The sequence below is a fragment of the Otolemur garnettii genome, unplaced genomic scaffold, assembly GCF_000181295.1.
Source record: "Otolemur garnettii isolate 467f Iridium unplaced genomic scaffold, OtoGar3 scaffold00140, whole genome shotgun sequence".
Taxonomy (NCBI): domain Eukaryota; kingdom Metazoa; phylum Chordata; class Mammalia; order Primates; family Galagidae; genus Otolemur; species Otolemur garnettii.
In genome coordinates this window covers 3452431-3467585 of record NW_003852535.1, presented here as the reverse complement: position 1 = coordinate 3467585, position 15155 = coordinate 3452431, and the positions used below count along the sequence as shown (strand labels likewise).

General features: G+C 49.3%; 1 protein-coding gene across 1 annotated transcript in view; it reads right to left on the bottom strand.

The window, feature by feature from the left end:
• Positions 1 to 8064: 8064 nt before the first annotated feature.
• The window catches only part of CHRM1 (cholinergic receptor muscarinic 1), a 12787-nt gene continuing 5696 nt past the window's right edge, over positions 8065 to 15155 (bottom strand). Inside the window, exon 2 of the mRNA XM_003798702.3 lies at positions 8065 to 10542. Coding sequence (XP_003798750.1) covers positions 9084 to 10466 — 1383 coding nt within the window. The 5' untranslated portion in view covers positions 10467 to 10542 and the 3' untranslated portion in view covers positions 8065 to 9083. The remainder of the gene's footprint in view (positions 10543 to 15155) is intronic.

Sequence of the window (15155 nt, the reverse complement as noted above, 5' to 3'; positions counted from 1 at the left end):
TGCCTGCATGTAGAGTCAGCGAAGATAGGTGGTGGAATTGACCTAGGATGGTGAATTCATGGTTGGTGAAGGGGACCAGGGGGATCATGAGTATTTGTGGTGTTGATGAAAGACTGAATGTTCTAGGCTTCTCAGGGAAGGAAAATGTTGTCAGGGAGGGGATTGAAAGATTAGGAGAAAAACGATGGGCCCTAGAAGAGTATGAGGGGCTCAGGGGGTGAGGAACACTGGGGAGACAGTGGTAATGTGAGGTGTTGGTGTTTGAGCTCTGGAAGAGGGAGCAGTTAAGGATCCTGCATATGGCTGACATGGGATTGAGGGTAAGGTCCATGGGGCTGAAGAGATCACGACACTGTTTTTTTTTTTTTTTTTTTTTGAGACAGAGGCTCAAGCTGTCCCCCTGGGTAGAGTGCCATGGCATCACGCTCATAGCAACCTCCAACTCCTGGGCTCAAGCGAGTCTCCTGCCTCAGCCTCCCAAGTAGCTGGGACCACAGGCGCCCGCCACAATGCCTGGCCATTTTTTGGTTGCAGCCATCATTGTTGTTAGGCAGGCCCGGGCTGGGGATTCGACCCCGCCACCTTAGGTGTATGTGGCTGGCGCCTTAGCCACTTGAGCCACAGGCGCTGAGCCACGACACTGTTGATTGTGTGGGCTTTCAGACATTTTGGGTGAAATCCTTGCCCACCCCTGTCTAAACCTCCTAGCCTCAGTTTCCTTCTCTATGAAATAGGGACAATAGCATCCACCTCGAGGGATTCTCGAGATTCAAAGAGAAGTTTGTCTGTATGTTAGAAGGGATAATAGGAGTGAGAGTCATCGATGGACTTCATGTCTGGTTTTCAGTTGCTCCAGGCAGCAAAAATGTCATAATAATGATCATTTACTGTCTACTATGTCACAGACAGTGTGCCAGCTGTTTCCTGGTCCGGAGGGGACAGGGTCTGGAAGTGCTCACCCCTGGGCTTCTCTGGACATAGACAGAATGCCTGAGAAGGGGAAAGTGAAGACCTCAGGGGGTGGGGAAGGAAACCAGTGTCTTCTGAGTGTTTAACGTATGACAGTCATAGTGCAATGATCTCTCTTTTACAGATAGGGAAACTGAGGTTTAGGATAATGAAGTTATTATTTGGTATGCCCTTAGAGAAGTATGTTTTGTGTTCCCAGAATTCTGCATTGGGATTTCCCAACTCCAGCACCCAGATTTAACGCTGTAGAGTTACAGGTACTTGAGTTCTCCCAGGGTGGTTCTCTGCAGGGATGATCCCAAAGAACTCTCCCCAAGAGTCTGATTGGATGCTGTGCACTGTCATTTTAGGTTGGATTGTGCTTTCCACAAAAAATATGTAGAAACCCTAACCCTCAGTATCACAGAATAGAGATGTGATTATGGTACAAGATCACACTGGAGCAGAGGAGGCCCTTAATCCAACATGACTGGTGCAAAATTATAAGAAAAGAAGAGGGAGAGAGACGGAGACATAGGTGGGGAAGACACCATGTGACAATGGAGGTAGAGATTAAAATGCTGCAGCTGCAAGAAAAGGACCTCCTAGTGCTACCAGAAGGTGGAAGAGGTGAGGAAGGATTGTCTCCTATAGGTTTCAGAGGGAGCATTGCCCTGTAAGCACCTTGATTTTGGCCTTTTAGCCTCCAGAACTGTGGAGAAAACAGATTTCTGTTGTTCTAAGCCACCCAGTTTGTTATAGCATCCCTGAATCCCTGTACCCCAATCTCATTTAATCCTTTCAGTAACTCCCTAGCCCAGTGCACAAACCCACTTTCAAACTCCTAGTACCATATTTCACCATTAGAAATACTTTACATTATGGTGGGTGCATACATATATGTATTTTCTTCTTCTAAACTGAAACAAAAGTTTCAAAAGTACTACTGGCTGTGAGTGCTGGCTCTTGCCTGTAATCTTAGCACTCTGGGAGGCCGAGGCAGGTGGATTGCCTGAGCTCACAAGTTCGAGATCCGCCTGAGCCAGAGTGAGACCCCATCTCTAAAAATAGCTGGGTGTTGTGGCAGGCACCTAGGCCCTTGTATTCCCAGCTACTTGGGAGGCTGAGCAAGAGAATCACTTAAGCTCAAGAGTTTGAGGTTTCTGTGAGCTGTGACTCCAAGGCAGAGGCACTCTACAGAAGGTGACAAAGTGGGACTCTGTCTCAAAAAAAAAAAAAAGAAAAAAGGTACTACTTATCCTCATTATGTGTAATACCCTGATGTTTTCAAAACTATTTTTTTTTAACTATTTTATTTTATTATTATTATTATTATTTGGCCAGGGCTGGGTTTGAACCTGCCACCTCCAGCATATGGGACCGGCACCCTACTCCTTGAACCACAGGTGCCGCCCTTCAAAACTATTCTAAACTGGTTCATTGAAAAAAATATTAATCATGACTCTGATTTTATGATTCACTGGTGGGGAGGGGGGTCGCAACCCACAATATTAAAAAGTGTCTTTGAATGTGAGCTTCTTCAGGCCAGAGACTGTGTCCTATTTATCTCTATATCTCCCCTATCCTGCTCCCGCATCTCTGGAACAGAGTGGAGGCCCAATAAATATTTATCTGAACTGAACTTCCTATCAGGTAGATATAGCAGCTCAACTTTCTCAGTAAGGAAATGAAAGTTTGTAGAGGTTGAATAATTACACCAAGTCATCCAGCTTATAAGTAGAGGAGTCAGTGTTGAGATAACACTTTGCTCAGTTCTCTGGATTGGGACAGCCCTGGCTTTCTGTCCTGGTCCTGCCATTATCAGACTGGTTCCAAGTAAGCACTCCTACTGCACAAGGGCATTTCCTCAACAGAGGTCTCTTCCTGGGTAACCAGACTCCTTCAGAGCTCAGAAAAAGCCATAGAGTGGTGGAATGGCAGGGTGAAGGGAGGGCAGAGGCAGCTACAAAATGACAGTGTGCATCCTCTCTAGGACCTTGGAGCTGGCCCAGTGCCCCAAACCCCTCCAGAATAGGTCTTTAGGGAGGATTGCTGGACGAGGAGTGGGCTGATGTGGGCCATTTCTACTTAGAAACCCTCTCCTTACCCTCCCGACACTTCCCCACATACATGCTCCCTCTCCCACCTGGGCCCTTCTTTCCAGACATCTCCACTGAGAGCTCTCTGGTGGCCTGCCAGTGCCCCTGCATTCCAACTCCTCTCTGATCACATTTTCTGTCTCCTGGCTTTACCTGAAGACTGCTCTCCTCAGGGGATTCCCTGCAACCCTCTCAGGTGTGGGCTGTTTTTTCTTTTTGGATCTTTTTTTTTTTTTGAGACGGAGCCTTAAGCTGTTCCCCTGGGTAGAGTGCCGTGGCATCACTCACAGCAACCTCCAACTCCTGGGCTCAAGCGAGTCTCCTGCCTCTGCCTCCCAAGTAGCAGGGACCACAGGCGCCCGCCACAACACCCGGCTATTTTTTTGGTTGCAGCTGTCATTGTTGTTTGACGGGCCCGGGCTGGATTCGAACCCGCCACCTTAGGTGTATGTGGCTGGCGCCTTAGCCACTTGAGCCACAGGCGCCGAGCCTTCTTTTTGGATCTTGAAGGAAACAGGAGTTTTCTTTTTTTTTGAGACAGAGCCTCAAGCTGTCCCCCTGGGTAGAGTGCCGTGGCATTACAGCTCACAGCAACCTCCAACTCCTGGGCTCAAGTGAGTCTCCTGCCTCCGCCTCCCAAGTAGCTGGGACCACAGGCGCCCACCACAACGCCCGGCTATTTTTTGGTTGCAGCCGTCATTGTTGTTTGGCGGGTCCGGGCTGGGGATTCGAACCCGCCACCTTAGGTGTACGTGGCTGGCGCCTTAGCCGGTTGAGCTATAGGCGCCGAGCCGAAACAGGAGTTTTCTAGGTGAAGTGTGACAAGACTATCCCAAGCAGAGAAAATGGGAATAAAAGCATGAAGGGAGTGACCACAGGGCAGGGTGAAGGGAGGGCAGGGGAATTCCAGAGGCTGGGACTAGGGTCTGTGAAAGAAGGGTAATAGAAGAGGCTGAGGAGGAAAGCAGGGCAGAATGTGAAGGCTTTTGAAGGCTCACGTGATTGGGTAATTGTAAGCAAGGGATTGGGGATTGAAAGCATTTGATTTGTGTTTTGGCAAAATCGCTTTGGCTTAAGGCTGGAGAATGGATGAGAGTGGGATTATTTAAGGCAGGGATTGGCTAACTATGGCTGGTGGGCCTGTTTTTGTACCAATCACAAGTTAAGAAAGCATTTTTAGGGCAGTGCTGGTGGCTCAAAAGGGTAGGGCGCCGGCCCCATATGCTGGAGGTGGCAGGTTCAAACCCAGCCCGGGCCAAGAAAAAAAAAAAAAGCATTTTTAAAAGGCTGAAAAACAAAATATTAATATTTGTGACACATGAAAAAGTATATGAAATTCAAATCTCAGTGAAATTCAAATAAAATTTTATTGGAACATAGCCATGCTCATTCACTTATGTACTATGGTTACTTTTTTTTTTGAGACAGTGTCTTGCTCTGTCACCCACGCTGGAGTGCAGTGGCATTATTATAGCTCATTGCAACCTCAAACTCCTGAGCTCAAGCAATCCTTCTGCCCCAGCCTCCGAAGTAGCTGGGACTATAGGCATGCACCTCAATGCCCGGCTAATTTTTGTAGAAATGGGATCTCACTATGTTGCTCAGTCTGGTCTCAAACTCCTGGCCTTGAGTGATCCTCCTGCCATGGCCTCCCAAAATGCTAGGATTATAGGGTTGAGCCACCACACATGGCCTATGGCTGCTTTTAACTGCAATGGCAGAGCTGAAGAGTTGTGCCAGAGACTGTTTTATATAAGAGTGCCTACCTAAAATCCTCAGTTTTGTCTCTTGGCCAGCAGAGTCTAAAATATTTGCTATCTGTCCTTTTCCACAAAAAATTTTGCTAACCCCTGAGTTAAGGGATTGTTTTAGCATTTTGGGCAAGAAGTCTGCACTAGGATAGTGGTTGTGGGAACAACAGAGAAAGCTGGATGAATTCGGGAACTGTTCAGGAAATAGAATGGGTACAGGGAGTACCAAGGAGTACCAAAAAGGAGAGTAAAACTCAGGGGGTAGGGAGGGACAGGGGCTGAGAATGGTTTTTAGTCCTATTTTTGTGCAATAGTCTGATTCCTGGAGTTATGCAGTTTTTGTGTGTTAAAAAAGATGCCAACAACAAAGATGTCAGAAGCAATAAGCTCAAGCCCTTTAGAGTCTGAGGCTGGTGTGGGGTACCTGGGAGTTCAAAAGGCTTTTGTACTTTAAAGGTGAACAGGCACCTGTCAGATTTCTGGTTGGGTCAGTGTGAGTTCTGTGAAATCTCAGCCGGGCTCCTAAGAATGAAACCAAGGATTCCACAAACCTGGCAGGCACTAGGAGAAGATGGAGCTGTCCCTAGATGCCAAGTTGCCTCTCTTCTGTCTCCTAGTTGGCGAGGTTGGCATGCTGGCCAAGAGGCAGGGCCTGTCTGTGCAGGTTTATAGTAATAGCCAAGTGAGCTGATCCTCCTTGGGCCTTATATTTCTGCTTTGGTGTGGGGCAGGAACAGTAGCCAAGACCACCTACTCTGTTATGTGTCCTGAGTTCTGTACTGTTGTCTGGGAAGCAGGCCCAGGCAGGTTCTGGGCAGGACTATTCCCATAATTACCAGCAGGTGGCACAAAAGTGATTCGGTGGGAATGGAGCAGGGGTCAGTGTGGGAGGAGAGAGGATCCTAACATGTTCCCCCTTCTCCAAGCCTGCTCCAACCTGGTGGTAGCCCTAGGGGAGGAGGTGGCATTCACAAAGCCACCTCATTCTTTCCCTACTTCCTGCTTAGGCACGAAACAGTCTTTGTTTCTAAAGCCAAGAAAGACTCCCTCAGGGGTTCAGTGTTTGGGGTGGACAGATGCCATGTCCAGCTACCTCTCCCTTCTGGCCCATGCCATTTCCTCCACTCCCCGGCAGCTGGGTCTGCAGGAATCTTGCTTCAGAATCCTGCAAGGCACAGACCTCATCTCTGAGCAGCCTTCCTGGAACACACCCTCTCTCACCAGGCTTGCTCTTCTCCGTTCCTTTAACTAATCTGGGGTAGAAGTTTTTTCTTTCAGGGCCTGGGCATAGGAGACTCTGGGTTCTTCATAACTCAAGCTGGGGGTGTAAGGAAGAGCTGGGTCTGAAACTGGCCCTAGTTTCTGGCATTTACCTGTGAGCAGTCTAGCAGTGGAAACACTGATTGGAGGGCCAGTGAGGTGCTTTTCCTAGTTCCTCTCATCCTCTTAGCTCTTCTGCCAGGTCTTGTTCCTCTTTCAGAGATAAGGACACTGATAATAAGAGACATGCCTAAGGTTGCTCAGTGAAAGAGATGGCAGGGAGGACCTGTGTCTGGGACAAGGAGTGGGTGTGACCTGCTAGCCCCATTCCTGATCTGAACACCAGCTTTGATTCTCCCAACTTCTGGCCTTCAGTACAGGTCAGGTTTATCTGACTCCAAAACTCCTGCTCTCCCAACACTGCTTGGCTACCTCAGTTCTGAGGCCCACAGGAGTCTCCAGGCTATGAGGGATCAGTGACCAGGGAGGCACCCTCTGGGGGTCTTGAGCTGACAACTTGTGTTGCTTGGAGAAGGGCATAGGGATTTCATCTTAGGGTCATTCCTATAGTGTTATGCTTCCTGCTGGCTCCTGGCTAGCCTGTCCAGTCTGTTTCCCCAGTGGATGCCCTTGCCCATAGAGTTGGAAGCTTTTTTTCCAAAGGCTTTTGGGAATCTCAACAACTGTGTGTGGAGTGAATCCCTACTCCTCTTCTGTGTGTATCTCCACTCAGGACCCTCTTGTGAGAGATTCCCAAACTTTAGCTTGCATCAGAATCGCCTGGAATTCTTATTAAAGCAGATGGCTGGGTTCCATTCTGAGAGTTTCTGGTCATCTAGGGTGACCATGAGAATTTACACATTTAACAAGTTCCAGGGTGATATTGATGTAACTGATTAGGAGCACTGTGAACTAAAAGATTTACTCAGCAGGGTTGTCCAAAGCCTGCATATTTCAAAGAAAGGACCTAGCTCCTGGGAGATAGACAATACTAAGCTCTTGGAATATCCTGCCTGGTGAGAGTGTTTTTGCTCCAGTTTAACTTCACAAAGAGCTGGAGATTGAGTAACCAAAGTCAGCCAGGTGGATGGTTAGCCATGCCTCCATGACCAACATTTAGTAAAAACATTGGACACTAAGGCTCTGGTGAGCTTTTTTGGTTGGTAGTATTTCATGTGTGTTGTCACACATCATATGGGGAATTCAGCACTGCTTGCAGACCACCGGGAGATGACAACTGGAATCTTGCATATGGTTTCTCCTGGACTCTACCCTTTGCACCATTGTTTTCTGTTGCTGTTTTAATTTGTACTCCTTCACTAGAATAAACTGTAACTGCAAGTATAACAGCTATGCTGAGTTGCATCCTTCTAGCAAATCATTGAGCCTAAAGGACCTTAGGGACCCCTAGTAACAGCCACACTTTGAGAACCACTGCTCTAGACTATGGAATTAATCTCTCTAGGATTCCATTGTTTTAGACTTTGGGGAATCCTCACCAATAAAGTATCTTATAACCTGGCCTAAGGGTTACCTTGATGGAACGTTTTTTAAAAATACCCCAAGCCTTGCATTTCCACAGTCCAGGGTCAGAGGAGGTTTGGAAGCCTGGGTGTTGCCCTGTGTGCTAACCCTGAGCAATCCTTCTAGGCTTCTGGGCCTTAGTCTCCCACCTCTAAATGAGGGTTTTGAGCAGTTCTCTTCTCCCTAGGTATGGCAGGGCCAACAGAGAATATGCAGGGATGTGGGCAAGGACAGTTTATTTTGCCTTATTGACCCATTTCCAAAGCCCAGGTCTGCCTGTTACAGCCCTACTCACCTGAGCCAGGGACCCCGTGATGCTGGAGCCCACAGGCTTTGGTAGATCCAGCCGCTCTGTGCTGCCCATCCTGGAACTACTTTCAGGGCTGCGGCCCACATTTTACAGTACATGGGCCCTCCCTGACCCATCCTGCCTTGGTCTGAGATCAGGGCCTTGAGCCAACACAGGGAGGAAGGCCCCTTAGTGCCCGCTGGTTATGTGGCTTTATTCACAGACTCAGCACTTGCTGAGCATGGAAGGATAGAACATCTGGGGCCAGGCTGGGCCTGGAGGGCAGGGTGGCTGGGAGGCCATGCATGGGGAGAAAGTGCTGGCTGGGCCAGGCCTGTGTGGGGCAAGGCTGGAGGCAGGCAGCATGCGGGAGGCCTGGCTGGGTCTGCACAGAACAGATCCATGTGAGCCAGGAGGGAGGGACTGAGGCTTTTCTGGGGCAAGGGGTGTGGGTGTGGGTGTGGGGCTGGCTAGAAAGCACCCCTGCCCCCTGAACCCAGGAAAATGACATGGTTGGACAGTCAGAACACCTGCAGCTGAGTTCTGCTGCTGCCTCCGGACTTGATGTGTGGCTAGCTAAGCTGGTCCCCTCTGGTATTGTTATCCTGCTTATATTTGGACATTTGCCTTGGGGTGACCCACATAGGGATGCTCTGGGGACATTTGTAAGGAGGCTGGACAATCCTGGGGAGTGTGCCTGGGGCCCAGCTGGGCGGGGTCTGCCTGTGGAAGGAGTGGATCCCCAGCTCCCTGTGATGCCAAGCTTTTCTTTCTCAGGTGTTGGTGTCAGTTCTGGACTGTGGCCCCCAGAGGGCGCTGTCTCACACCGCAATGTGGGCCACCACTGAGCCAAGGAAGACTAAAGTTAAGCCTGTTTCTCCTGGCCCGCCCTGCTGGCTCCTGACTTCCTGCCTAAACGCAAACAAGGAGCCCAAAGACCGGATCCTCCTCCCGGGCCTTCTTCCTGGTGAAGAGCCCAATCCCACCCAGCAGGGAACAGAAAAACCAGTTCCCCAGGTTTCACTCCCTGGCTGGGAATAGCAAAGTTTGGAAAGTTGGCAGGGGCTCTCTGGGCTGTCCAGGAAGGTGACCTAGGGGCCTGGGAAGCCAGGTGAGGCCTGACCCGGGCCCTGGAGCTGAGGATGCAGCCTCTGCCCGCTTTCCGCCGGCCTTTCCCAGGGACTTGGGTGCAGGGGTGCAGGAGAGGGGCCATCAGCATTGGCGGGAGGGGGTGCGGTGCACAGAGCCTGGGCGCTTGGGAATCTTGCGCCAGCGTCTCTTGTCCCAGCGGCAGAGCAGCAGTAGGCGGAAGGTGTCCCGGAAGGCTTTGTTGCAGAGTGCGTAGCACATGGGGTTGATGGTGCTGTTGACGTAACACAGCCAGTAGCCCAGCTCCCACAGGGTCTCAGGGACACAGTCCTTGCAGAAAGTGGACACCAGCACCATGATGTTGTATGGTGTCCAGGTGAGGATGAAGGCCAGCAGGATGGCACTCAGGGTCCGAGCTGCCTTCTTCTCCTTGACCAGTGAGAAGGTCTTCCGTTTGGCCAGCTGCTCCTTCCCACGAGGCTTCTGGCTCTTTCCTGCTCTATCACGCCCTTTCCTGGTTGGCCTCTTGACTGTATTCGGGGAGCTTCGGGGGGGCTGCTTGGTGGGGGCCTGTGCCTCGGGGTCCACCATAGGCATCTTGATTACCACTTCAGAGCCCGGCTCCTCACCCTCTGAGGATGTGAGGGACTCCATGGAGCCTTCATCCTCTTCCTCTTCCTCTTTCCAGCTATAGGACTGCAGCAGCCTTGGGGCCCGGCAACAGCGACAGCAGCGGCCCGGAGGAGTGTCTGGTGAGCCCTCAGCCCCTGGCTGAGATCTCTCTGAACTGCTGCTGCTGCCACCCCCTTTGCCTGGTGTCTCAGAGCCCTGAAGGGCTGCCAGCTCCCGTGCCCGGTTCTCCGTCTCTCGGTAGATGCGCCAGTAGAGCGTGCACATGACCGTAACGGGGAGGTAGAAGGCAGCCATGGCTGTGCCGAAGGTGATGATGGGCTGGGAGAGGAATTGGATGTAGCACTGCCCGGCCAGCACCGTCCGTTCCCCTACCAGGTACTGCCAGAAGAGGATGGCCGGGGCCCAGAGCACGAAAGAAACCAGCCAGGCCAGGCCAATCATCAGAGCTGCCCGGCGGGGTGTGCGCTTGGCGCGGTAGCTCAGGGGCCGGGTCACGGAGAAGTAGCGGTCGAAGCTGATGAGCAGCAGATTCATGACGGAGGCATTGCTGGCCACATAGTCCAGGGCCAGCCAGAGGTCGCAAGCCAGTGTGCCCAAAGCCCAGTGGCCCATGAGCAGGTAGGTGGTGTACAGGTTCATGGAGAAGGTGCCAATGATGAGGTCGGCACAGGCTAGGCTCAACAGGAAGTAGTTATTAACTGTCTTGAGCTCTGTGTTGACCTTGAAGGAGATGAGTACCAGTAGGTTGCCCGTCACTGTGGCCAGGGACAGGAGGCCTGTGGTAATCCCAATGAAGGCCACTTGCCAGGGACCCTTTCCTGGTGCCAGGACAGTGATGTTGGGGCTGACGGCAGGTGGGGCTGAGGTGTTCATGGTGGCCAGGTGGGGCAGGGTGGGCAGCCTCTTCCTCTAGTCACCCTATAGGGCTTCCTCAGAGGAAGGTCATCACCTGAAAAGAAAGGACATGGGCTTTGGTGGGGCCACTGGGGATCTCTGATGCCCTGAGGGAAAAGCTAAGGACATAGCCCCTGCCTTCACACAGCTTTGGGCCAGACAGCATCATCCTCACTTTCTGGTGCTCACACATGATCATTTATAAAGCACTTTCGCAGCCACAAGATTTGCCAGCAGCACAGGGTGGCTTTGGAATTCAGGGATTTTAATTTTTTAATTTTTAATTTAATTTAATTTTTTTGAGACAGAGCCTCACTTTGTTGCCCTTGGTAGAGTGTTGTGGTGTCATAGCTCACAGCAACCTCAAACTCTTGGGCCTAAGCAAGTCTCTTGCCTCAGCCTCCCAAGTAGGTGGGACTATAGGCGCCCACCCAGCTATTTTTTTAGAGACAAGGTCTCACTCTGGTCTTGAACCTGTGAGCTCAGGAAATCCACCTGCCTTGGCCTCCCAGAGTGCTAGGCATGAGCCACCATGCCTGGGAAGAAATTCAGGGATCTGAGTCCTTACACAAGCTTCATCATTCAGACACTGAGTTTAAATTTTCTTATTGAGAAATTCCTATCTTGCTTAACTTATGTGGTAGGAGTTGAAAGGTGACTCACTTCGTATACAGTTCTCCCAGATTTTCAAAGCATTTCACTCAATTTTATTAAAGTGCTCATTTACTGAGTAGTTACTACATCTCAGACACAGTGCTAAGCCCTTAATTGAATTATCTCATTTAACTGTGGTATATCTCTAGAGTGAAGGTCTCTCATTACATCTCACTGTTAGGCAATGGTAGCTCTGATCAGCTGCAAAGCTTGGCCATGGTGACGTGGGTTGTACCCACTTTCACTGGGTATGAGAATCCCACTCCACTGGGAGTCTTCCATCTAATGAGAGATGGGAGGAAAGGGGAGGGCTCCAGAGAAGAGAAGGGGCACTGTGTGTGCATGTATGTGTGTGTTTGTGTCTGTACATTTTTCTGTGCATGTGGCTTTACATACATACATGAGGAAGGTGGTGTTTGCAGCTGAATTGGAACCCTCTATGACAGTGATTTTCAACTGGTGTGCTGTGAGAGTATCTTAGGTGTGCCATGAAAAAATTTTAAGATCATTAATTAAATTGTTTGTGAAAGAAGTTCAAAGCACAGTAAATATATTCTATTTTTTGCTCTTTTTTTAATGAATATAAAAGTGTGTTGTGGAAATTTAACTATAGGTTCAAGTGTGTTGTGAGATAGAAAAGGTTGAAAAATACTGCTTTATGAGGACAGCAGGGAAAGTTGTGCTGGGCCTGGCTGTTTGCTTGGTGGTAAGAAGGTTCGGGGTAAAAGGAGATCTCGGGGACAAGGGCCCCAGCTACTACATAAGTAGGGATCTGGCCCCAGATGAGATGTGGGCAGGGCAGCCTCCCTCCCTCTTGCAGTCTGTTCCTGGGCCCCTGCTGAGTAGGGGGAAGCAAGAGGAAAGGGAAGATCCTCCAGAATTTTCTTGGATCTGGGGTCTGGCCCAGGCACTAAGGCTGGGTAAGGAGAAAGGGAAGCCAGGACCCTTTGCAACTTTTACTGGCCAAAGTGAAGCCACAATGAAGGGAAAGGGTCTCAGCCAGCTCAGCTGTGGCCTTGCTGCCTTGTAATTTAGTAGGTCACTTTCTGTTCTGGGCCTTAGGCATTCATCTGTTCATTGAAGAGATTGAGGCCTCCCCCCCAACTCACAGTTGTGGTCTTCAGGGGCTATGTTGTTGGAAAATTTCCAAGGGAGTGATGTATAGCAGGGGCCCACTAACCTCTGGTATTCTTGGGGTACCTGGCCTGTAAAAGACTGAATGGCCTGGGTGCTGTGTGGTTGAGGGTGAACTGTCAGTGTGTCAAAGCAGCTCTCGGCGTAGTGAGTTCAGCATGGGACAGAACGAGCAAGGACTGTGTCTGTCAGTGTATCTGGGACAGGTTGCACATCAGGGGCCATGTGCAGCATCATAGTTAAGGAACCTGGGCAACTCTGGAGCCAGACTGTCTGGATCTGAATCCAGGCAACACCATGTGTGATAATTTTTTTTTCCAAGACAGAGTCTCATTTTTTTTGTCCTTGGTGTACTGTGGCATCACAGCTCACAGCAACCTCAAGTTTTTTTTTTTTTTGAGACAGAGCCTTAGGCTGTCACCCTGTCCAACTCCTGTGCTCAAGCAAGTCTCCTGCCTCTGCCTCCCATGTAGCTGGGACTATAGGTACCTACCACTACGCCTGGCTGTTTTTTGGTTGGAGTTGTCATTGTTCTTTGAGGAGCCCAGGCTGGATTCTAACACGCCAGCTCAGATGTATGTGGCTGGTGCCTTAGCCACTTGAGCCACAGGTGCCGAGCCAACCTCAAACTCTTGGGCTTAAGCGATTCTCTTGCCTCAGCCTACCAAGTTGCAGGAACTACAGGCGCCTATCACAATGACCAGCTACTTTTTTTTTTTTTTACTTTTTTTTTTTGCAATTTTTGGCTGGGGCTGGGTTTGAACCTGTCCCCTCCAGTATATGGGGCCAGCATCCTACTCCTTGAGCCATAGGCACCGTCCTGATCAGCTATTTTTTAAGAGATTGGGGGGAGGGTCTTGCTCTTGCTCAGGCTGGTCTTGAACTTGTGAGCTCAGGCAGTCCACTTGTCTCAGCCTCCCAAGTGCTGAGATTACAGGTGTAAGCCACTGTGCCCAGCTGTGTGATAATTTTTAATTTTTTTTTCTTTTAGACAGAGACTAGCCATGTCATCCTGAGTACAGCATTATGATGTCATAGTTCACAGCAACCTCAGACTGTAGGGATCAAGTGATCCTTTTGCCTCAGCCTCATGAGTAGCTGGGACTACAATGCCCAGCACTATCTATGCCTGGCTATTTTTTAGTAGAGAAAGGGCCTTGTTCTTGCTCAGGCTGGTCTGAATTCCTAAGCTCAATCAATCCACCCCCTCGGCTTCCCAGAGTGCTAGGATTATAGGCTTGAGCACAGAATTTATTTTCTTTTATTATTATTATTTTTTTGAGTCAGAGTCAACTGGGCTTGAGTGCTATTGGCCTCAGCCTAGCTCACAGCAACCTCAAACTCCTGGGTTCAAGAGATCCTCCTGCCTCAGCCTCTGGGTACCTGGGACTACAGGGCCGGCCACCATGCTTGGCTAATTTTTCTATTTTTAGTAGAGATAGGGTCTTGCTTTTGCTCAGGCTGGTTTTGAATTCCTGCGCTCAAGTAATCCCCCTGCCTCAGCCTCCCCGAGTGCTAGAATTACAGGCATGAGCCACTACGTTTGGTCAGAGTGTGTGATTATTGCTGGTGACATAATTTCTATATGTCATGGTTTCCTCAACTGAAAAATAGGGATGATACCTATTAGGGCTACCATGGCTAACGCCTCCACGCATTGTGAGGACTAAATCAGCTTAATCCTGGGAACAGCGCCTGGTACTTGCAGCACTAGGTTCTCATTAACTCTCAGTATGTAGCAATAAAAGTCCATTCCTGTGTAGGAATGTCTACTTCTTGTATTAAAAATCTCTGATAGGACAATAATAGCAACTAATAATAATGGTCACTGCTGTTATTTAGTGCTCCCGGAGTCATTGCTAAAGGACTTATCTGCATAATCTCATTTAATCTTAACTGGAACCTGTTTTCTCCATTTTATAGCTAAGGAATTTGAGGCTGAGAAAAGCAAGAGAATTTGCATAAGATCATGCAACCAGGATTTGAGCCCAAGCAGTTTGTTCCAGTGAAACTTCATTTACAAAAACTGAAGGTCAGCCTTAGGGCTGTAGTTTGCCAATTGAATTTTTAAGAATATTACTTTAAAGTTTGATTTGTCTTGATTACTGAGTTTTGCTGTACCAACGAGGCAGCTGGTGGATGCGACCCTTGAGAATTTGCCCTATATAACTCTTGTCACTTTGGTTTTCTGCACTCATTGCTATTTAATGCTCATTTCACAAAGGGAGCAACTGAGGCCCAGAGAAAATGGGGTAGAAGGGATCATTTAGTCCAAGGTCTCCTGGGTCCTTGACTAGGTGCTGTGTGCCATGTCACACACACACACACACCCCTCCACCCCCAGTATCCTGGAACAACTCTGTAACCCTGGACCCTGAGCAAGACCTACAAAGTCTCTTTGGACAAGAGGAGGTTGATGGCTTGAGAGGCTGCACCCTACCCAGCTGCAGGGACCTCTCATCAGCTTGTGCAGTCATCAAAGCTTGGCTCCTTGTTCCACAGCAGCCAGGACTAGGGCAAGGTGAGTCAGGCACTTGTTTCAAGTGCAAATTTAAGGGGTATCTTAAACTCAGTACTTGAGAAGATATTTTCATGCAATATTTATAAAAACGAAATTAATGCATAAAGTTCATGATGAACAGCATCTTAAACAAAGACAGGCTCCAGCCCTGCACTTGCACAGCCTTCTCTCACTTGCTTCACTCTGATCCTGGCCCTGTTTCCAATAAAACTTTATTTGCAAAAACAGATGGCCAGCTCACGGGCTGTAATTTGCTATTTGACTTTAAAAAAAAAAAATATATATATATATATATATATATTTTTGAGACAGGGCCTCAAGCTGTCCCCCTGGATAGAGTGCCATGGCATTACAGCTCA